Source organism: Enoplosus armatus, chromosome 14 (assembly GCF_043641665.1).
Source record: "Enoplosus armatus isolate fEnoArm2 chromosome 14, fEnoArm2.hap1, whole genome shotgun sequence".
Lineage (NCBI taxonomy): Eukaryota > Metazoa > Chordata > Actinopteri > Centrarchiformes > Enoplosidae > Enoplosus > Enoplosus armatus.
The window spans coordinates 6,107,267-6,131,634 of NC_092193.1; the positions used below are offsets into that span (position 1 = coordinate 6,107,267).

Sequence of the window (24,368 nt, forward strand, 5' to 3'; positions counted from 1 at the left end):
TGTGCACTGTCTAAAATAACCTCTGTTCAATAAAAAAAAGAAGAGTAAAGCAGGGTTGCATGGCGGTGTGTGAGTTGCCTGTGGAAGAACCTCGCTGGCTGGCATCCTGCTTTCTGTCCTTGTCTTATTGCAGCTCAGTCAACATGTCAACATACTGTGTACTCTTCCAAAGCAGGTTCATTATCTCTGTGCTGCATGATCAGGCAGACATCTTGAATGTCTTTTCTAATCAGCCAGACTGTCGTATGGTACAAAACAAACAGCTCTTCAAATATTTCTCACTTCGAGGACCCAATCTGCTTCGTAGAGATAATAGACTGAAGCTGCCTCCATACTCATTCTGTCCAATGACTTGTTTCTGCTTTGCTCCTCTGCCTGTAGGACTCGCTGGTTAGTCTGGGTGAAGCTGGGTGGTTTAGTCAAAGCTAACCACTGTTCTAACAACTCGCACCTGTTCAGAGCAATAAGGCCTTCGTCCACTGAGAGTTGTTCAAGATGATCAAAGTTGTAGAATTGAGGAGTTTTAAATGTAATAGACAACGGAGCAAAAAATGGTCACTGCAGCAGCAAAGAGTCAGGAATACTGTGAATGTATATATAGTACATTTTAGAAATTAGATACAGGTACAATAGTGCATTCACCAGAGAAACAAAATGGAGATGTTTTCTTACGATTATTGCTTCCTATAATTTTATTAAGTTTATCTCATAAGATCCATGTGTTGTAATTACATGAATTATCATTATTATAATTATCTTGTTGGAAATGTTTTCTTGTAAGTATGACATTCGTATCTCTTGCACTCACTTTAATGATGTTTCAGCGCCCAGACCTTCAGACCATCAAGTAAAATCAGGATATTGTGATTATGAGATCTTTACAATATAATTATGAGATACACAAGATCATAGTTTCTCACAAGTACAAGATGTTTATCTCTGAATCTTGTTCGTCTTGTAATTATCTTCTAAAGTGTTGGAAATGTGTTCTGGTAATTATGACTTCTGTCCCGTGTAATTATGACAAAACTCATTGCATAATTACAAAATGCTGATCGTGAAGAAACCAAAGAATCTCGCACACTTAATACAATTGCAATTATGACTTCTGTATCTCATAAATATGACGTAGCATCTCGTGAATCGTAACAAAACTCATGAACCTGTCGAACACTTGTACTCACGTTATTTTTTATTATTATGAGATAACAGTGTTGTAAACACGGGATAGTCATAATTACAAGAAATGGAAGTCATAATTATGAGAATATGTCTCCTATTTTTTCCTTTGGTGAATGCTTCTGGTGAAACACTTCTGTAGATACCGATTTGGTACCATAGTATGAAGTTCCTGCTTGCTAGGAATAATCCCCACTTACAGAAATAAAATGTGGGCTCTGCTACAAAAGGGGGCAACTAGCATGGCACTGCCTTAAAGCTCAACTGAAGCCTCAAATGCCTCCAGTGTATTTTAAATGCTGTAATGTATGAAAACAATGTGCATCATACAGGCTCAAGACGCAACTTTCCTTAGCTGACTGCTTCTACAACACACTCGGCTGTGCACTGACCGGCATGTGTTGAAAACCTTTAGCGTGCTAGCTCTCGCTCTGCAGTTTGCCGTGGTATCTCTCAGCTGTTGGTTTGGACTCATGTATCCCTCATTGCATGCGCTTCATAACAAGTGTTTTGCATTCTTTTCCCCCCCGACTCCCTCTCTTTGTTCCTCTTTGTGTTCCCGCCAGATGTTTCAGCCCATGATTTTGTTCATCCTCATTCTCGTTCTCTTCTCATCTCTCTCATACGCCGTCATCTTTAAGTTGGTCTTTCTCTTTGCGCTTTTCTTCGTACTCTAGTCCGTTTGTTTTTCTCCACACCGTGTAGTCTGTTAGTTAATTTCCCCCCTCTGCTTATATTCTTTACCCATTTTCTGTTTTATTTTTGTTTGTTTTCCCCTCCCGCTTTCTTTCCTCGTCCCCTCACCCCGCTTGTTGTCTTCTGTCTGTTTTTGTCCACAATCCACCTCACACATCTCCCCCAATACCACCACCTCCACTACCTGCACCCCTGTATCCTGCACCTGTCACCCATCCCCCTAACCCCTTACACCCACCGTCCACACCCCCTTTCCCTCCCCTTCCCCACCCCACGTCACTCACAGTCCGGTCAGAGGGATGAGCTGGAGTGGCGTCTAGGACAGGAGCGAGGCGTGGAGCCCCAGAGCCAGAGCCAGGGTGGGGGCCAGGCCCAGAGCAGGGGAGCCACGGGACTCACTAGGTACCACAGGTCCCTGGCTTTAAGAGCAGAGGTCAGTGCCTCCTCCCTCCTCCATCTCCCTTCCACCTGTGGGACTGAGTTGACACTGGCTCCACCATGAGCCCCGTACACGGGCCTTCTGTCGACCTGGATCTGGTTTAAATTGATTCAAAGACAAATCTGGTTTGGTTTCTTATCTGTAAAGTGACTAGATCTTTCTTTCCCATGGTGAGCTGTTGTGAAACACGGCTCTGCAGGGCCTGTAGATGCTCCAAAACTACCCAAAGCATGTCATTTTTATTTGTATTTAATATTTTTATTTTGCATAACTGACATAGGAGACATGCAGGCAAATATAAGAACGAAAATAATCTATAGTCATGACATCATGGTCAAACCTAAAATGAAATAGAGTGAATGCTGGTTCAGACTATATATATATATATATATATATATATATATATATATATATATATATATATATGTCACTATATAGAAAAATACATGGTTTGGGTGCTTCTGGGTGTCTGCTGGTCTGAGAAGCAGTGCACCATGGCAATAAAGACTTAATTGATTTGCCCTACAGTAAAGCACTTCATAACATTTTACAGGTACAGGCCAATTCTGAGGAGTTTTACTTCTTTACTGAAGACAGAAAAACTGAAAAAAGACCAAACATGTCCAATTACTTCACCAAAGTATAACAAGTTTATCTACTGTACTTCCATATATATATATATATATATATATATATATATATATTTAAAGTCAATTCTGAAAATGACATTCTCGCCATAAGGAGCGTTCTCACATAACAACTAAAATATATAAAGTGTTTCCGAGCACTATAAACTATACATTTGGCTGATTTTGAATTACAGGGGGATCAAATTTTCACAAATGGCTTGTTATGATCAGAAGGCCGCTCAGTCCAGCATGTCTAGTGACACTCCAGCCACAGTCAACGTTTTGATGCTGAACACGATTTCACTTCATTCACTCACTCAACTTTCACACTAAATATTCACTCCTACAGCCACTGATCTTTATTCTTTCTTTGTTCTTACTCTTTCTGTTTGGCATTTTCTTATTGCTTTTTAAATTCTTACCATTTGCCCCTGGACATTTTGTGACACACATAGTACTCAAAAGTTAACTTTAATTTATTGCACCACATTTGTAGATTGTGCTCTAAAAAGTGTATCTGCTGGTGGACAGTTTGTTGCCCTCTAAATCAGTGTAGACAGCAGCCATGCACAGCTACACTACATTGACTTGTTAGGCGTATGTATGCACTCAGTGTATCACGGCTGAGTCTGCACACAGGGCACTCTGCGGTGACCGGTTCATCACTACCGGCTGCACTGTCATGACTCAACTCAGCAAATTAAACGTATGTAAAAGTGCAGCCTACACAGAAGTGTCACAATACACTTTAAACACACACACACACTGAGAAAATCAAAAAGCGCAATCAAAGAGGCGAGCGGTAACGTTGCATCAGCTCAGGATCTGTTAAATCCTTCAGTGACTCGGCTGTTCAATAAACCGGCTGAGTAATCGCAGGACACTGGGAGTCATAATCGCTGCCTCATGCTTGCGTTCATAGAGAAATTGCCCGTTGTTATGTAATGCAGAGTACTGGCAGCGCTGATGTGACACATTACTATTACAGTCACAGTTATAGCACATTCGTGTGGATTTCTTTGTGTCCCTGTGCTTTCTGCCGCAGTGTAATCTGTGAGGTGGAATGAATGAATGGGAAAGCGGCTTGGATATGGCAGGATTAGCACTGCACTGTCGGCCTGTGTGATTTGCATTTGACATTGGGCTGACAGGGAGGTGATCCAGGGTCAGTACACACTGAACAGCTCAACTTACTGTCGGAGGGTGCAGCCAACGCCCGCGCACAGAATAGAAGAAAGAAATCACATTATAAACCACTGCAATTTCCAAATTGTCAGTCTTTTTTTTTTTTTAAGAAGGACAGACAGACAAGGATGTCTCGCAAACGAGTTTAAGACTGAAGAAGAATCATTACATTCAAAACCATAAACATAAGCATCTCATTTCCCTATGAGCATTTTTCCACCTGTAGTTAAAAAAAATCAAACCTCACACGCATTCAGTTTCTATTGTGTTTGCTGTGTTTGGCATATAAGATTTTAGAGGTTTTAAGAAGTGCATTTTTAATACCCTAATAACACTTTAGTAATGTTTTATTTAGGTAATAGGAACCATGACTTAGATGAAGCTATGTTTTCGAGCGACAGTGAACTGATGTTTTGTCAGTGTCATGCAGAGGACATTCACTGTGTTAATATACAGTATTTATACAGTGAGTATCATATTCTATTAAGTCTAAAGTAATTTTTTGATAATGGCCTGTGAGTTAGAAATTGTTCAACATTTTGGGAAATGGCTTTATTGCCGAGAGTTGGACGAGAAGATCGATATCACTCTCATATCTCTACGGTAGATATGAAGTTAAAGCTAGCAGCTCAGCTTTAGCTTAGCATAAAGACTGGAACCCGGGTGAAACAGGTAGCTTAGCATGAAACAGCTAACGTAGCTCTGTCCTGTAGCTCTTATGTGGGGGTTACGTGCCGGACTATTTCTTTGCGGGGAGCAGTGACTTCCTGGATGACTTTACTGGTTGCCTGGCAACCTCACAGTGGCGTCAAACCTACGAAAGTTGACTTTTACACTTTGGTTTTTAGAGGTGCTGGTAGGCTGTTTTTTTTTTTAGCTTTTGACAGATCCAGGCTTACTGTTCCCCCCTGTTTTCAGTCTTTATGCTAAGCTAAGCTAAGCAGCTGCCAGATGTTCATATTTACCGGACAGACGTGAGAGTGCTATCGATCTTCTCATCTAACTTTCAGCAAGAAAGTGAATAAGCATATTTCCCCAAATGTGGGACTATTACTTCAAGATTTATACACTTCCGTTTGAGGTTTTTATCAAAAAGCTTTGATGTTGCTAGATGAAGAAATATGTAGTCCAGCTCAAAGTGTGCAGCATTAAATTATAATAATTTCCTGAGACGTTGCTGAAGAAGCTTTTATGATTTTCTACTTGTGTGAAAGTCAGATCTCATTTGAGGTTTTTCAGTTTCAGATCTGCTCAGTGAATTTTTGTTTTGCAGTGGAAACTGAAGAGAGAGCAAATATAATCAAGCGTAATTATCTCAAATATAGCTTTACAAACAGAATGATAGTGAGATATCAATATGTGATGTGGTTTATCCAAAGTGTTGGTAAAGTAAACTGTGTGCTGTGCTGTTGTGGGTTCAGCTCCGGGACACGCCTGCTTCTGACATCCAGTTTCGTCTGGATCATGAACGAAGGCTGAGAGCCGCGACGGAGGAACGGGAGGCCGTCGTCTGTCTGCCTCAGGTACAATGATGCAGTCAGTCACGCCACGTTTGAATGCCTTTAGATGATGAACATGAACATAAGAACACCGGTATCACACTTCACTTGCTCTGCTATCTTTGCTGAAATTTGAACATCATATTAATTAAACGTGTCCACTGGAGAGGGAAGAAAGTTTTAGATCTCAATATCTGTACCTGCATTTTGTTTTAGACTGAGATTGACGTGACGCTGTCTTCAGTGTGAAACATGCAATTTCCACTAAATCCCTTTTTTGTACTTGTAACATGTCAACCTGACTTCATTCACAAAGACATGACATCTACTCGAACAAAATGATCTTTTTAATCAAACTTTTTTTTTAAAAATACAAAAATGGAGGCATCTATGTTTTAAAATAGAAGCTTTTTATTATTTTAACAAAAACATACAGCATCATTTAGAGCTGAAACTATTAGTCCATTAAGTCATTTTTTAAGATGAAAATGCCAAAAATTCTCTGCTTCTTGCTTCTCAAATGTAAATATTTTCCTAGTTTTCTTAATCCTCTGACATTAAACTAAATATCTTTGAGTTTTGTACGGTTGGTCGGCCAAAAAAATCTATTTGAATATCTCAACTTGGACATTTGGAATTGTGATTGCATTTTTTGGACCAATTTTTTATAAAATATATTTATTTTTGAAATGAAAACGGATAAATATCTGGCAAAGTCCCTCTCAAACCGATTGATAAAATGATGGAGAAAAATGACTGGATACTCACATGTCACTTACTCACTTACCATTAAAAAGTATTGAATGTGATTTGATTTGTGTATTTTTAGTCAATTGACATTGACTATGTGAATCAATCTTTTCCCTGATTTCTTCTACTGCAGGAAGATGAGCGCTTGCGTCTGGAGGCCCAGCGTGGAGGTCTGGAGCTGCAGGGACTTCAGAGCCACGAGGTGCCCTGGACTCAGGAGAGAGCCATGCTGCAACAAGAGGTCCGCCTCTTCAGACGCAACACCATCGTCTTCTACATGAAGCTCAGGTGGATCCTTATGCACTGGAGGCTCGGCCGCAAGGACGACTCCGAAGAGGAGACGGTGCACCCAGAGGTGAGTCAGAGGTTTGATACGTTGGGTTGGAGGCACATTTAGGCTTTTCCTAATTACCTGATTGTGTGCTGTGTTTTCCTGCATCTTTCCTCTTACTTTCCATTTTATACTACGTTATGCTTGTTCTCCACTACAGTTCAGAGGGAAATATTGTACTTTTTACTCCACTACATTTATCTGATGTCTTTAGTTGCTAGTTCCTTCGCAGATTCAGACATATAATTAAGGTTATGACCCTTAAAACCAAAGATGTTGCAGACACAGTACATGGTACAGTACAGTTCTTAATCCACAAAGCACTAAAGCATACCAGGTTGTGGTTCGAGTCGATCATTCAGAACGAGACGGTGAAAATGGCAACAAACAAGTGACTCATCCTGAATCACTTTCAGTCCTGTACCACTCTGAGGTGCGTACTTCCCACCAGGATGCAGGTACTCCTGCAGGACTGATTGATAGTCTGGTTAATTGGTTGCCCGGCTGATCGAACGGACTCCATTTGTTGTTCAGCTTGTTGATTCGCCGGTCGATGCTTTACTTTTTCTTGTTATCGTCTCGGGCTCCTGGCTGATTAAACTCGTAATTTGTGAGATTCACGTTTTTGCTGTTTTTGTTTTGTTTTTCGTTTGAAAGTTCACGTGACGAGCATTCATAGCTCTGCGCCGCACTTCCCCCAGAGATCACAGAGCAGTCTGGCCAGCACTCTGAAGACTTTTTCCATACATTTTCATTTGATAGAGATTCTTCCAATTACTGATTTTTTTCTCAGCTGTGCTGCTTACATTGTCCACCCAGTTCCTCCTGTTTATACTGAACAAACTATATTTGTGGTCGTCATTAACATAATACACATCACTTTGCTTTGTTGTGTAATATTTCTTACGTTTTATTCTATCTTGGGTTGGGTACTTTTTATGTAATTCTACATAAATGAATTTAATTTCTCTTGACTATCCTGACTCATCAGTTCATTCATGCAGCACCTTGCCATGAAACCTAATTTGCGCCTACAGATGGTGCAGCAGTGAGGAGCCAACATGTACCTTACTGTTTACCTCCTTGACTCAACACTGAGTCCCGACAGAACATTTTCTCAAGTCAAGCTTATTTTTAAAGCCCTTAATCACGGTTACAGTTTCAAAGTGCTTCACAGTGCTCACAATAGTAAAAATATATTGCAAACCAGGTGGAAACAAGAAGGAATGGCCCAGTTTCAATCCCTTATAGACTCACAGACTTTGATGCTTGTTCCAGATTAGTCATCAAGGGTTCAGGACTGTCCCACTGTGTTATGGACGCTCTTGAAGTCTTGAAACTTTTCTTCACTCTTGCCACAAATCTGCTGAGGAATTACCAGCGTGTTCTGATGTGAAACGCGGTGGCAGAGGAAATCCAAAATCATAAAAAACACACACAGAAAAAAGGTGAAAAAAGCCGCCAAGAACAAGTTTACTTTCATTCACTCAACCTTAATTTATTAGATAACACTAAAACTTTCACAGCCGCAGATAAAAGATACGGATAAATTGGTGAAATGGTCAACAAAAAGTGAATCAATATGGGTAATATAAGATAAAACCATTGCAGGTACTGGAATAAGTCAATGGGTGACGTGATCCAACTTTAATGCCTGCTGCAGTTTATTCTATCATAGTGGAGAAAAACATTTAAAAGCCTCGTAAATCAGGGAGTTTGCTTATACTACAGAAGAGATGCAAGATATAGAGGCTGTTTTCGTACAGCGTGGCTTACCAGTGTCTCTTTAAAGACATATTAGGAGCAACTTTATTGTCTCACAGGGAGTATCCAGTTATCCAGTTTTGTATCAAGACCTAACTGTGGGTTAGTTTATCCTTAAGAAACACAAACTAAATAAAATGTGGCTGTAATTGTCCACAGGTATGAATGTGAATGTGATGTATTAGGCCTGTGATGGACCGGTGAAAGTTTCTCTGCCTTCTACTCATTGCATGCTGGCAAAGCCTCAGCGACCGTGAGCCTCAAACAGAATGTGTTGGTACAGAAAAATTAGTGGCTTTTCATGGCTGCATCATCTGTTCCAGTTTGAGAAGTTGGAGGGCGTCCCAGAGTTGGGAGTGATAATGGAGCAGTCGGAGGGGGAGTCAGATCGAGACGACAGACTGTGTTTACAGCAAACTCCAGGGGACGTCCTCGACCCCCCGACCGCCATCCCTCTGCTGTCACCTGATCGACACCTGCAGCATCAAAGACAGGTACTCAGGCACATTTACACCTCCTTCACTGGTTTTTATTGTGACAAAATTAGGAGAAACTCCAGCGACTCCACTGTCTACTTTTGTTTGGGGAATGGGGAACTTAACTTTAATTAAGTTTTGAGTTCATCAGTGATCTAGAAGCCTTCAGGCAGATAAACTCATAATAACCTGATGGTGAAAAATAAAACACAGCGGAGATAAGAGGGTTCATATAATTTTCTAACAGCTTCAAATTAGCTCAGTAATTTCCTGAACCAGTCAAGTTAAAGTCCAGCCTGCCCCCATGTGAGTGCTGCCATTGCTTTAGAAACAAAGATATTTGATTTATTTGATTGAGTCGACGCATCAGTTCTTGGCTGACCTAAATTCAAAGGGATGCCCATAAATTTGCATTACTGTACTGACTGAGGGCATCCCCCCAAAATGTCATACAAATCTAGCATTACATTTAAATCGTTTTTAAAGATTTGGCCAATCCAGTGCCCCTGGATATGTAGGACCCCTGTGCATTAGTCCACGCCAGAATACATGGCTATTTACACCCCCGTTTCTGGTCTTTGGCTGAAGTGGATTTGACCGAATTAGAAAACTACAACTCGGTGAGTTGGAGAATGTAGAAATTGATAGATAGATAGATGATTCTTTAACATGTAAATCATCAAATTAAAGTGAAAACATTAGACTCAATCAAAAACCTCATATTCATTTAACTTTTAAAGTATTTGTCTCTAACTGCGATGTTATGGTAACTAACAACATTAGTTAAAGGTTTATTATTGAACTTTATTGCACAGTTGCAGAATGCAGTTGTAGCTCCTCCGTACTCCACACATGGAAAATGTATAAATAAGATCTAAAAATATATTAAAATAGAAAAGAAATTGTAAAATATAATAGCAATAGTTCAGCAATAGTAGCATGGAAGTATACTATACTATAGAAGATATGATAACAAGTTACATATATACATATATGAACACACTGAACAATATAACTGTAAAGTTGTAGTGCAAAGAAATGAACTAGAAGGACTTATTTTCTCTAGTAAATTTGTTTTTGGACATTTGTTGCAGCCTTTTATTATTTTTCTCATTCATTTTTAATTGTGTTCAGATGAATGTTTGGCAGCCGTTCATTAGAGCTGTTTGGCATGGTATGCAGATGAGAAATTTGGCCTAGATAGACTAGTTGGAGGCAGTAATTATTTTGAGTACACCCAGTTTTAGGCGAATTGTTCAAACAAAAACATGGACTCTCAGTTACATGCTTGGGAGACAAAAGGAGCTGTGTTCTTCAGGCTGACGAATATTTCGGAGGAGAACATTTTACCCAAACATAGCGTGTGTTGAGATCTGCTTTCAGTACGTCTGTCGACCACTCTGCCCCTCTGTAAAAGCAAAGAAAGTACGTTTTAGGCTGGATGCATTATTAAGCAGCCCTAAGTGCTCTACTTTGTCCTGCGTTTTGATTTTTCCACAACATCATAAAAATGGTTCGTACAGTGATCTGACTTTGTTGCTTTTCTCTGTGAGCGTTTAGTTGTCCAGTTTTAACAAGCGTGCCCAGAAGACCATATTAAGCTTCACGCATGAGAGCAGAAATGCAGGTTTGCTTTAGTAAGCATCTGCACACACAGCTACTACAGCAGAGCAGAGCGGATGATAAGCAGCCAGAGTGAGATAATAGCATGTTGAGCCGTAAAGAGGTCATTGAAAGTTTTCAGTGAAGACTTTGACATAATTTAGGCAGCTTGGTGAGGGAAAAATCCTGATTCATTCATTCCTCTGGCACTGCTAATGTCTGATACTGTTGAAGTACTTAAGGATATATAAATACTGTGAATACTGTAGATGACAGTAGTAGCATGTATTGCTGTGTGTCTTTTCTGATGCCACCAATGGGTGCCAAAATTGTAAATCTTCAAACTCTGCATGTAATGGCTTTGAATTAAAGGTTCCCAGTGGACCCTTTGACCACTAGTGGTGCTAATAAGCAATGTTGTACAATAATGTAACACTCACAGAAGAAGCCTGCTCGCTGGTTGGGGCATCCTGCTGGTCCAAGTGGTTAAGACTCGTACCATAATGTAAACTGGTTCAGTTCTCTCCCCACTTCCACTCTCCTTGCTCTTGTCATCTGTAAAGTAATAAAGGCGGAACACCTTTGCTACTGCTAGCTAGCAAACATGGATGTAAACAGTGTAGGTCGTAAAAAAAATATTTGGAAATCTGCTTAGCAAATGATTCATGAAGAAGGAAACGTGTTTGTCAGGCCTCAAAGATACACCCAAGTGCATTCTGGTGAGAAATACTGTAAACTTAACTGTGTTTATTTAAAAGTAAACTCCACGGGGTACATTTAACTTGAAATAAGCTAAATAGCTTGTAAGCTTCCTAGCTACCAAGCTAAACTACTGGTAGCAAGCTGTTAGCTGCTAGAGTATAAGCGTCTATAATTTTTTTAGATCTTTTCTTCAAATATGTTTTCATCAGGAAATCCATTAAATGAAAATGTTTTTCTGTTGCTCGTATGTTAGGTATTTAGATACACAACAGTTGAACAATAAGAGTAATAAAGTCTGTTGAGGTTGGAATAATTCATGTGAGTTCCACTTTTTTCCCGGTTATTCTTAGACTGGATTTAAGTGCAGTGGCCTTTTATCACCTGAGCTCATATCGTGTTCTCAGCCGCGGCTGGCAGAGCCGGCGGTGCTGTAGCGATACCTCCAGTTGATGTTTTACTCACACAGTCCTTTGTGCTTCGCTGCCTCCTGCCAAGACCCGAAGACTCTCCACAGCAAGACCACCAGAGGCAAACAGCTCTCTGAGCAGACACTTCAGGAATAGCATGCTGTTCTCTTCACCGTGACCCAGTGGATGTCATTGCTCATATAGCCTGAGGTCCTTCTAATCCCAAAAGCAGATTTTAAATGGGACTGTCTAAACTTTCTCAAAGCTCCTGCATCATATTTGGACTAAAGTAAATCAGCATTGTTCTGTAATTGTCCAACAGGTTTTTGTTGCAGCTTTAATTACTGCGCTAATCAGAGGTTCCTAAGGATTTCACTTAACTTAAATTGATCAGTTAGTAGGATTTTTTGAGTGCAACCTTATTTTTACACATATCCGTGTGTACAAATTTTAGTTCTTTAACAGCGGGAGTCAAGAAAGGAAAGATGTGAAAGGACAAAGACTAAAAAATATATATAAAAAAAGAAGAGGACAAGGAGACAGATGGAGAAGTTCAAGTCAAATTAATTTAGAAAGCACTTACAAAGCAAGCTTGTCCCAAAGTGCTTTAAAGAGAAACAAAAGGACACAGGCTCAGATAAAAGACAAGAGACGGATAAAGACGGAACTTGCTGAACTTGCCATCTTCATGTGTGTCTGAGTGTGCTGGATTAACCTTTTCTAAATGTGTGTTTTTGCTGACTGCTTTATCCGAATTCCCTCTGCGCAGTTTGGGGAGAACCGGCAAGTCCTGCAGGCCCTGCGGACGCTGCTGGAGGAGTTTCGAGAGGAGCTGCGGGAGGAGGAGACGCGGCGATGCCAACTGCAGCAGTCCTACGCCAATGACAAAGCCGCCTGGGAGGTCAAGTGGGCAGAGATGAAGTGCCAGGTCGCCCAGGTACAGATGGCGTCTCAGCGCCCACCTTAAAGGGACAGGACACAATCTGGTGTAGAAAACTAGTGGTGCATTCAATAAGCTGCAAGGCGACAGTAAACATGTTGTCTTCTCCACGGATGAAATCCCACTCGGGGTGAACCGTTAACAAGACGAAAAACAACAAATCTTTTTATTCTTTGACCTGTCATTTTAGCCACCTCCCCTTGAGCCAATCAGTGCCATTTTGAAAGTGCAGCAGTGAAATGAATAATAGCCCAAAGTTGTGTCATAAGCCATATCACAAATGGACAGAATCCAATTCATAAGCACCCGTCAACAATTAAATTAAAACAGGGAGGACAGCTTCCAATAAGATGTGTAGAAAATGATGAGTCACTTGCTTGGCACTATGTAATGAGTATACTCTGTCATTGTGCAAACTAATTCATTCAGCATTGAGCCTAATTGTTTGATGTGCCTCTAAGCATTTCTTACTGAACTCAAGACAGCTGTTAAAGTGCTGTCATATATTCCTAATGGGAGTGTAAATACTTTGAGGAACAGACTGATTTGAGCACATGAAAGCTGGCATCAGTCATTTTGTACGGAGGCTGCTGATACATGATTTTTTTTGTCAATATCAAAAATATTCAAATTTGAAATTACAGCAAAGGCCTCCAGGATTGCAATTGTTCTTTGTTTCTTCCAAACTGTGCTTATAAAACAGTATTTACAACGATGTAGGACATTAAATCTCTTCACTGACACCCAAAAATAATATTTCTTAAGGTGTTTCCATTAAAAACACACACAAGGGGCTGAGATAATGAAATACAGTTTCAGTTGGAGGATTTATCAGATGCCTGAAACGCTACAACTCTAAACTAAACAGTTGAATAACCCTGTTACAAATTAAGCTACCTGTTTGCAGAAATATGAGACAATCCTGGTGAAAATTGGTGCAGTGTATATTTTGCTTTCAGCCCATCTCAGGTCAGATTCGTGGGGGGACCGGGGTGTTAGCAGTGTGCATTCCCATCTGCCACTGTGTCTCTTTTGACTTAAGATTTGAATGCCATTGCAGGTATAGACTGTTTCTAGGCAGTTGTGTTCAGGACCACATGTTATCTGTGTTGCGTTTGAATGTCTTCTTAGATCAGTGAGAGGAAGTGAATTCGTTGTTAAGGTGCAACAGTGTGGCACAGAGGGATGTTGTTTTGAAGAGTGTGTTTCGTGGTACAGATGGGCTGCGCGGTCGGAGCCTCGTTGTCTGCTGTGTCCGGTTTACACTCGAGATTTTCTTTCCCTTTGAGAGGCAGAGCACGACCAAAGCCAACAGTGTGGTGGGGGGAAGAAAAAAAACCCAGTTTCTGATCAATTTGAGGATATTGAATATGTTGTTTCTTGACCACTGTGTTGCAAGATTTGAAACGAACAGTGTCTTTTCTCTGCTATCTATCTATCTGATAAAGAAAGTCAACTGCAGCTTTGGGAGCCAATTAAGCCGTTTGAGTTATAGGAGGGAGATTATCTTTTTTAAACTCTGTACAGCTGTTACATGGTTTATATCCGTCCACAGAGCAGAGGTCGCTGAGGGCCTCAACGAGAACTAATTTACTTAGTTTCCTCTGATAACACCATGTTGAGCTCTTTTCTTGCTCCACTGTGCTTCGCCCTGATTAAGACTTCAGAAATATCCCCCTAAACTGCTTTTTTTTATTCATGATTATTACACAGCCCAGCAGAGCAGAGCAGAATTGGAAATTACCCTCATCTGTGCATTTATATGTGGATGTAGGTATTTTTACAGCCACTGTTACTAGATATTAATGTGGTTGCTCCGGCTGGCTCAGGTTTCATACTCTGGTTTGGTCACCGGCACAGTATGAAGCCTCCCAAATAACTGTCTATATTTACAACGTCTTACATCTTGGCTCTTAGCATTCAGTCGGCTGCTATTACTGTCCACGATATCCTCTCCAGTTTGTAATCAGACCGTTTTAAAACGGCAATATAAAAGTATACAAGACAAATATTTGTGAATGGGAGTTATGTAAGCTGGTGATTGAAGGCAGCCTTGACTCGCTCTTCACACAGCTCCAGTGCTGGTTTGTACCAATACGTTGCGGGATCAAAGCCCGTCTGAAGATTACAAAGCTCTGTTCAGCCCAGAGAAGAGAAGCTTCCAGTCGCTCTGCAGCTTTGAAGATTTCTGCAGTACATCTGAATCCTCAGTTCATGGCCCCCCCCCCGACCAGCGAGTGGTTTGAAATATAAATTTGGGAGTGCAGCCGGCGCTCAAGTTTTGAACAGTGCGTCCTTGTGGTGCTTTGTGATACTTTGTTGTTATGTCATTGCGTTTCTTTTTGAAAAGGAGAAATTTAGGTTCAGTGGTTTATTCTGTATTAGTGTCCATTCAGACTGAACGCAGGGGAAGATCCAGGAAGTCCAGTTTAAGTAACAGATCCAGACATTTGAGGGTGGCTCATCCATCGCCAAAACAGTGCACAAGACAGAATATTTTTACAGCTCAAGAAAGTTTTCACAGTGGCAATTATTTTATCTTTTCTCGCAATAATTGCGAAGTTAACAGAAGAAATACGCCTACTTACAATAAAAGCTGATCCTGGTTAAACCTCTTTACCGGACGACCCTGCGTTGACACTGTGAATGAGGTTTTTCCACGCGGAGTCGGTCTGAAGGCAGCCGAAGCATTTCATTTTGTTCTCTTTGTAATTTGAAATCATGAGAAGGCTACACATTTTTGGCTTTGACACTAATTTAATATTTTGTAGCTGTGTGAGAATCATTGTTTTATTTTGTTAAACTCAAAGACTAAAAAAAGATCAAGAAGTAAAGATCAAGAAGTAAAGATCAAAAGAGCAAAAGATTGTTCGTCCGTATGTCATGTACAATATCTCAGACACAACTGATTTTTACAAACCTTTGAGAAACGATGCATCTCACCACTTTGAAAACGTATTGATCCATGAGTGTGTGTGTGTGGGGGGGCAACAACAACGCATCAAAAGCAGTTTGGTAGAGGCTTTTTTTATCGTCCGTAAAATTCGTCATCTTTTTTCTTTCTTTTGAAAGTTTTTGTGCCTTCAAATTAAAGCAGAGGTTCAACCAACAAACATATTTCCTCACATACCTCCAGCGTCACGCAGATAGTTTTGGTTTTATTTGCCCACGTCTTGAGAATGAATATGTCATTTGGGTGAATTACTGGTCCAGATTATATGTTCATTATTGTGGTATTTCCTAATAAGACTGCTCTTCATTATTTCTTTGCATACATACTGTACAGCTTAATAATGACTTAATAATGACTAATCAACCCTGTGTCTTTGCTCTTTGACCAGCTGGAGGAGGAGGCACAAGGCAAGGTGCGAGGCGAAGCTCAGGGAGGTGAAGGGGGACCCGATGGAGACCCAGAGTGGGTCTTGACGCAGGAGCGCGAGGAGCACAGGCGTCTGCTGGCCGAGAGCCACAGCACCTCCCTGGACCTCCGCTGGAAGCTACAGCACGGAGAGAAGAGGTGGGGCCGCGAGAGGACCGAACTGCTGGAGCACTTCGACCGGGAGCGGCAGGAGTGGAGCGGCAGCATGAGGGAGCTCCACCGCAAGATGGAGAGGGTGAGAGGAGGGAGGAGGTGGAAGGGGACGGAGGGAAGAAGAGTTATAATACAACAAAAGAGAGAGGGAAAAGACAAGGTTGGGATAAAGAGGTGGAGTTTGCCCAGTTGTCATGGAGTTGTAAATGTTCAAATTTCCATTTTCTGAGCACTTTTAAGGACTTCTCGTCTATGTTGGCTTAAAAGGTGAGACTGAAAATTGATTCTTAAACCTTGGAAACAGCAGTTGACAAAACAAACCTTGCACATGGTCCATTAAGTAGCTATATCGATCATATCCGTTTCCAAGGTCAAGAATCAACTTTTGGGCCAACGTCGACAAGAAGTGTTCAGAAACTATTGAGATTTGAACATTTACGCTTCCATGACAACCTGGCGACTCCATCTGCTGAGGAGGATTGTGTCGTGACGTACGACCAGAAGCTCCAGTCAACTGTTTCCAAGGTCAAGAATGAACTTTCACTCGCAACAGCATTGTTGATAATCAAGCAAAAATGCCTAACGATTTTTATTACCAATGATCTATCTAATATACCTTTTCCTATTAATAGATTAAAACTGTGCTCATCACAATTTCTCATCTCGGTCTTCATGGTACTTGTTATGTCTGATTAACAGCCTGAAACCCAAAGATATTCATTTTACAATCACATATTAACTTAATAGAAAAAGCAGAAAATCTTGACATACGAGAAGCTGAAACCAGCAAATGTTTGTCTTTTTTGCTTGTAAATAGTCTTTTTTTCAGTATTTTCACATCTTATCGAAAAATAATCAACAAAATAATGGATAATAACGAATAATCTGTAGTTGCATCCCCTAAAACCACTTTAAACTTCACAAACTTTACAGATGGAGCTGGAAAAACACACCACAACTTGAGGATCTGAAGCCGTTGCTTGTTAAGGAATGTGTGAGTGTAGATACGAGAGGGAGCAGCAGTGACGAAGCACCCAAGGCGATTATCTTCTCTGTTGTTTGGTGCTGTAGAAGAGTCAAAGCTAGATACAAGAAATACTGGGGATCACTGAATAATTGATGTCCTTTGTGAGATTTAATTAGACGAAGCGAGTGTGAGCATATTAACATATAAAGCAGGGACTGGAATAATAACAACAGGAACACACTCTGAAAACAGCTCACTTTTACCGGCTCAAAAAAAAAACAAACTGCTGATGCACCGCTGAATAGAGACACAGAGCAGGAAGCTGAGATGCATTATTCAGCGATGTTGCAGCAAACTATAAAGCACAGGTCAACTGAACTGCTCGGACTGGCAGCGTGAAAGTGAATGAGCGACGGGGCCGTTCGTCTTTAACCTCGAGCCTGAAGAAAAGCACTTAACCCCAAATGTTGCAGGTGGATTACTCAGTGGATTACAGTGGAGGAACACACACAAACTTACTGTAAATTTAAAGGACTATACCAGCTACACTGATAAATCACCTGGATCAATATATCAGGTGATATTTCTTCATTGTAGATATATCTGTATCTCTCTCCCCTATTTCATGTCCCTCTGCAGGCTATCACTATCCAATAAAGGCAAAAATTCCCTCGATAATATTTTTATATAAAAAAAAGAAATGCACTTTTTGTCGAGAGTTATGTAAGACGATTGACACCACTTTTTCACTAAATATGAAGCTACAGCCAGCAGCTGATTAGCCTAGCTTAGCACAAAGGCTGGAAGCAGCCGGCCTGGCTAGCTGTTTCCCCCTGTTTTGCCCGTCTTTATGCTAAGCTAAGCTCTTTGGCAGCTCTCAATAGGTTTATATTTAGCATCAATCTTCTCCTCTACAATCTACAACAATAGAAGATGGAAGAAAGCGAATAAGCCAGTCAGAATCAAGTAAAATATCACACCCAGAGACGATCTAAAGTGGCATCTTGAAGACGGCCTCAGAGCAGTCCAAAAACGTCAAATAAATAAATAAATGTTACCTTAAACTATCAAATAATAAATGAATAAGACCACCACTCAGTTTTTGAACTCTGAATATATTCCTAACATGGGCAGTTAGAGGAATAAGCATAAAACATAGAGACATGTATTTCTGCAATTTTAAACCTTTTAAAATCAGACTTGTTACATTTTTGTATGTTCTAAAGTTAGTTTCCTCTGATTATAACACATCTACGCTCCCGTCTTTAAATACCATCAGACTGATCACCTCATACTTGTATGTCATTCTGTGTGCAGATGCAGAGAGAGCTGAACACCCAGCGAGGCGAGGGCATAGACGTGAATGATGGCGGCTCGGGACACAGAGGTGTGTTCTCCCCTCAGGACAGTCCCTGCAACGCCCCCCGGTCACCTCGCTCCCCACGCTCCCCCCGTACATCCACCACACCTGTCCCTGTCACCCCCATGCGCTCCCACTCTGACTCTGAGGCCATGCTCGAGGAGCAGGGGGCTGCGATGAGGCTGAAAGGCCCGACGGAGAACCTGTTCCTGGACGCGCTGTCTCTGGACCCCCTCAGTGGCCTGGAGGTCCCACCGCCCTCCAGACTGGAAAGTGAGAAGAAGTTCCCCTGCATGAAGGAGGTAACACACACACCAGTCAAGTCAAGAAACGTCAAGAGGGGCGCCCCGGTAGCGTACCATGTATCAAGGCTGAGTCCTTACCGCAGGCCCTTTGCTGCATGCCATCCCCTCTCTCTCCCCTGCTTTTCCTGTTTCTCTCCAGCTATCACTATCACAATGAAGCACTTTATTAATGTAGCACGAAAATTTGGGTGTGATGGAAATAAGAGTGCAGTTAAAACTAGAGCTGAAATGATTGACCAACAGATGGCATCGTCGATCACTTTGGTCCGGACTGAAATATTATATATATATATAATATTATAACTATTAAATGGATTGAAAATGTTTGTACAGACATTCATGATCCTCAAATTAATAACTTTCCCATCAGCCTCAGCTTTACGTTGTGTTTACTGCCAGTTAGCAAATATTAGCATGCTAACAATCTAATCTAAGTTGGTGAACATGGTTAACATTATAGCTGCTAAACAGCAGCATGTTATCATTGTCATTGTGAGAATGTTAGCTTGTTGACATTAGCATTTAGCTCAAAGCACAGCTGTGCCTAGATGGTAAATTCAAACCAAATTTGCCGTTTCCAGTTTCTCAAATGTAAGAATTTGATGCTCTTCTTTGTCATTCATGAAAGAAAACGCACTATCTTTGGGTTTTGGACTGTTGTGCAGATAAAAAGAGCATTTTGAAAGCATCACTTGGGCTCTGTTCGTTGTCCATTGTCCGATGGCCACTAGACCAAGTGTTTTGTATCCAAACAGTTCAGAGTACTAGCTGCTCACGTGGAAGACTCTTATTCTTAATAGAAATTCATCCAAATCATCTTTGGAACAAACCCCTTGTACCATGTTTTAATTTTAGCTGAGAGACATATCTTCATTACTGATTGTGGAGGTAATATATATAACTGGTTAATTTCTCCTCTTTTTATTTTCATTATACTTTATTGCACCTAAAACATTTACTAGAATCTATTAACATCAAGTAAGACTTTAAGTAGTTATATTAAAAAGTTTAAAATCTGGGCCACATAATAATCAATCTCTCAAATTAATTATTCAGTATCTGTATGCTATTAACATCCAAAAGAAAATGTATATTTAGCATTTTGTATGTAAATTACTTCTAAATTCCTGACAGATATTCACTAATTTTAGAATATATTACCACCTACTGCTACTTTCTATAAATCATCTCACACTGAACCGTTTTGCACACGATTTCATTGTGTTTCAGGCTCTGAATGAGATTTCGGAGAGAGAAGGTGATCCCGAGTACGCAGAGGAGGAGATGGGCGGTGGGAGTCTGCTCAGGTAACCCTCGTGACAAAGCTCAAAGAGTGTTTTAACGGGCAAACTGTTCTTTAAAAGCTGATGCATTTTCATAGACGTCAACAGTAAATACATCAACAAGAGCTGGTGAGACCGGCTGCAGATTATTATTCAGCCTCCTGCTGCATTTTTGTCGCTCATACATACGCATGGATCGGTGGTTGATTCTATTAACTGTTACTTGAAGTGACAGTGAGTTTCCCCCTGGTGATCTTTCTGTGAAAGTTTCTCTTATGGCGAGGAAGTGATCCAGCTCACTATGCTGTTAAATAATTCAGACAGTTTTAAAACATTGAAAGATATTAAGTTTCTTTTTAAAAAAAAAACATACACACATATTTAGGATTTGTTTTCTGCAGCGGGAATTTAAAGGAGATGAGATCATGATGTTTGTTGTGATGTTTGGTTTCAGTGTCCCAGCTGAAGTTAATGTTAATGAACTCTGTGTGTGTGTGTGTGTGTGTGTGTGTGTCCTGTCCAGAGCCAAGTCTGTGTGCTCCATGAGTGACTTCCAGCGGTTAATGGACAGCTCGCCGTTCCTCCCCGACAAGACTCGCCACGGTGATCAGGGCGAAGACGACGTCACCCCGCCTCTGTCCCCGGACGACCTCAAGTACATTGAGGAGTTCAACAATAAGGGCTGGGACTTCCCATCATCCACCTCTGGCCCGGGTCCTGCCCTGGAAGTATGGACAGACAAACCCCCCGAGGCCCGGGGAGGGGAGTCCGTTCTTGATCCATTCCAGCCAGCCTCCTGGTTCCTCACCACCAGCGCCACTCTGACCACCAGCACCCTGAGCAGCCCTGAGCACTGCCACAAGTCCCCGCTGAGGGGCAACGGAGCAGGGGCGGCAGGGGTGGGAGTGGATCACTGTGGGGTTCACATCCTCCACAGCCCCACCAGATCCGGGGCAGCTGAGCGCCTTACTGCCCAAGACCCGGACTTCCTGTACGCCAAAGGGACCAAAGCCGGGGGCGGAGGAGAGGCGGCGATGGGAGCCAGCGGGCCAGATGAGGTCTTCGGCAGTGGAAGGTGGCCATGTGGGCTTCTGGAGGGTGGGGGGTTGAGGACTTCTCCTAACCAGTCTCCTATCTGCCCCACAGTGGGCTACACCTCCTCTCTGGAGCTTCAGCTCTCCAGAAACATGAGTGATGACATGAAGGAGGTGGCCATCTCTGTGAGGAACGCCATCCGCTCTCCGCCAGGGCCAATCGTCCGGGACACCGCCTGCCAGACCAACGGATACACCACCCGAGGCACTCAGACCACCCAGACCATCAGTGTGGGTCTACAAACGGACCTGCTGAGGAACCTGACCAGCAGCCCCCACCGCTGCCTCACCCCGAAAGGTGGCAGCACGCCTATTTCTTCCCCGTCACGCAGCCTGAGGAAGGTGCAGTACTCTCCTGTCGTCCAGAGCAAGTTTGAGCGACCCTGCTGCTCACCAAAGTACGGCTCACCCAAGCTTCAGCGCAAACTGTCCACATCCAACAAGGCCGATCTACCCAACACCAGCCGTGCTCCCACCCCCACCACCCCGCAGAAGGGCAACAACGAGTCGGCGTGGGCCCGCTCCACCACCACTCGCGACAGCCCCGTCCACACCACCATCAACGACGGCCTCTCCAGCCTCTTCAACATCATCGACCACACCCCCGTCGTCTACGACTCCATGCAGAAGTTCAACAAGTCCCCTAGTCGCTCCCGCCCCACCCCTCCCTCCACCGCCGAGCCCAACCCTGCGCAAGGGGCTCTCGCCTCGGACCCCAGGAACGCGCAGGAGTGCTTGCGGACTGCTCGTGGGCGCTCGCCCAGCCCCGTGCAGCTGATAGTGGAGACACAGGGAGACAAAAACCTGGAGGTGGTGAGCATACGGCAAGACCTCTCAGCCCCGCCGGGCTACACGCTGGCTGAAAACGCTGCCCGCATCCTTAATAAGAAGCTGCAGGAGCAGAGCTTTAGAGAGGAGAGGAGGCTGCAGGCTGGAGGACAGAGCAGCCACAGCAAAGACAGCAGCAGGCAGGCCGACTCAGACAGAGGACAGTCTGGATGTATGGAGGTAAATATACAGACGCACTGGATTCATCGCTTCATCACTCATTTGATCTGGGGCCCATGTTTTATGATGCAAAGATATTTATGACTTTGCCTTGGATTTTCCTTGTAATGATTGAAGACAAACTTTAAGGCATCTGTGGTTAATGAGAGAAAAAGATAATCGACCACGTTATAATATCACTAAAAATATTAATGTTTTTTTCTCAGATCGAAAGCACAGACTGATGCAATGGTAATGTCAAAATATTTGACCCTCTTCAGTAATACATTGATGTATGTAGACACTCTTTAAGGTTTCTTCCTCTTCTGTACTTTCTTCTTCACTGTAGTCACTTTCTTGTAGTGTGGCTTTTATTTCTTTGCTTTAACTATCACTGAGGCCCGACCGAAACCTGATTAATGTGTCTGATAACTGGAGATAAGTGAAATTAATGATCTCACAGTAATGATCTAAGTGGGATCATAGTTAGAAAGTTACATAATTAATCTTTATCAGCACTCTCCAATTAAACGTTCAACCAGAATCACTTTTTGGAGCGATTTGATCTTCCCTATGCCAAACTAAACCAAGAAAAGCGCTGATTTTACTCCATGAAATCAGCGCTCTGACACGTCGGTCGGGCCCTTTTCACCACCCATTCAGCTGGAAAAAATAAATAACAGACAGAAAACCATCGTTCTCGTCATGTTTAAATGATGAAACAGAAAGAAAAAAATGCATTAAGTTTACTATATGTACTGGCACGCCTCTCACTTAGCTCTGCATAGATTAAAAAAAACGTCAGATAAGTAGATCACGCTGTATTAAAGATGTACATTAAAACAATGTACCAAAGACAAACTGTATATTTGAAACCATAACATGAACAGTGAGCAACATAATCCCACATAAGGTTTCACCAGCTGTTTCACAGACGATTAGAGTCTGATACGTGATGTTATGGATGATAGAGGAGAGTGTGTTTTCCTGCAGTCATTCACTAAGTGATGCCGTGACTTCTGTGGATGGCGGTCACAGCTCCAACAGAGCTGTGTAATAATGGGATTGCGACGGTACTTAAAGCACGCAGTATGTCAATATTGTAATATAGACCTGGATATGAATCATATGTTGCTGGGGGGGTTTTCTGTGCTTCAAATGGATAGACAAAGAGAAGTGGGGGGGAAGGGAAATATTTATATTTACATTTAAAATATCCACCTGTAAACCAAATTGAAACGTCAGTGTGGGGATGGACGATACAGATACAATTCACAATTCATGGTACAATTTAATATTGTGATAGTTATATGTGTCGAGAAATTGTGAATTCACTGAAAAAGTACGTTTTCTATTTTAAAATGTTTGCTTTTAGCTGATTAGGACTGCAAGTAATGAGTGTTTTCAATTAATTGTTTAATAGTTTAGTCTATAAAGTCTTCAAGTCCTCAAACAGCTTGTTTTGTGTAACCAACATTCAAAAACTGAAACATATTCAGTGATATAAAACAGAGACAGTAACCAGCAAATCATTTTTGCTTGATAAATGACAACATTGATCCTGGATGTGTATCATATATGACATTTAGATGATATTAGATGAAATAACCAGACTTGAATTTTTGCCTTTAGCTAACCCGATGAATTACGGCTGCAACAATTATTTTAGATTATTTATTAATCATCTAATAAATAATGAGAACAGTCCATCAAAATGTCCCAGAGCCCAAGGTGTAGATATTCAATATACAACGATAGAATATAAAACTGAGAAAAACAGCAAATTCTCACAATTTGAGAAGCTGAAATTCTCAAAAGTTTCATATAGTTTATTTATCAGTCGGTCGATTCTGTCAATCGACTGATAAATTGACTGAACGTTTCAGCCATACTGTGACTGAAATACCTGTCAGATGAAGTTAATTCATCACATTGAGGGGAAAAGTCCTTAAATCCAATATTGCTACAAAGCATTCCTGCTCATTGATTTGCAGCCATGCCTGCAGTGGTCTAATATAACCAGAATTATTAGAGTTAGCGATGTTGGAAAATCTCTCCCGATAGACCAAAACCTTATCGCCTCGCGGTGTGTGTTGTCACTCAGCCCCAGTTTGTTTTATTGTTGAATGTTTGGTTATTCCCAGCTCCCTGTGTGTTTTTTCCAGGTCTAAAGTGAATGGGTGTGTGTTCACTGCTGTCTGTGTGGTCTGCAGGCTGAAATCAGCCACCTTGTTTCTCCTG

General features: G+C 41.7%; 1 protein-coding gene across 1 annotated transcript in view; it reads left to right on the top strand.

The window, feature by feature from the left end:
* LOC139296187 (microtubule cross-linking factor 1) overlaps positions 1-24,368 on the top strand; it is a 64,503-nt gene that overhangs the window by 33,680 nt on the left and 6,455 nt on the right. The window contains exons 6-14 of the mRNA XM_070918528.1: positions 2,162-2,308; positions 5,550-5,651; positions 6,511-6,732; positions 8,796-8,966; positions 12,429-12,596; positions 15,941-16,213; positions 18,416-18,760; positions 19,994-20,070; positions 20,570-22,148. Of these exons, the coding sequence (XP_070774629.1) occupies positions 2,162-2,308; positions 5,550-5,651; positions 6,511-6,732; positions 8,796-8,966; positions 12,429-12,596; positions 15,941-16,213; positions 18,416-18,760; positions 19,994-20,070; positions 20,570-22,148 (3,084 nt within the window). The remainder of the gene's footprint in view (positions 1-2,161; positions 2,309-5,549; positions 5,652-6,510; positions 6,733-8,795; positions 8,967-12,428; positions 12,597-15,940; positions 16,214-18,415; positions 18,761-19,993; positions 20,071-20,569; positions 22,149-24,368) is intronic.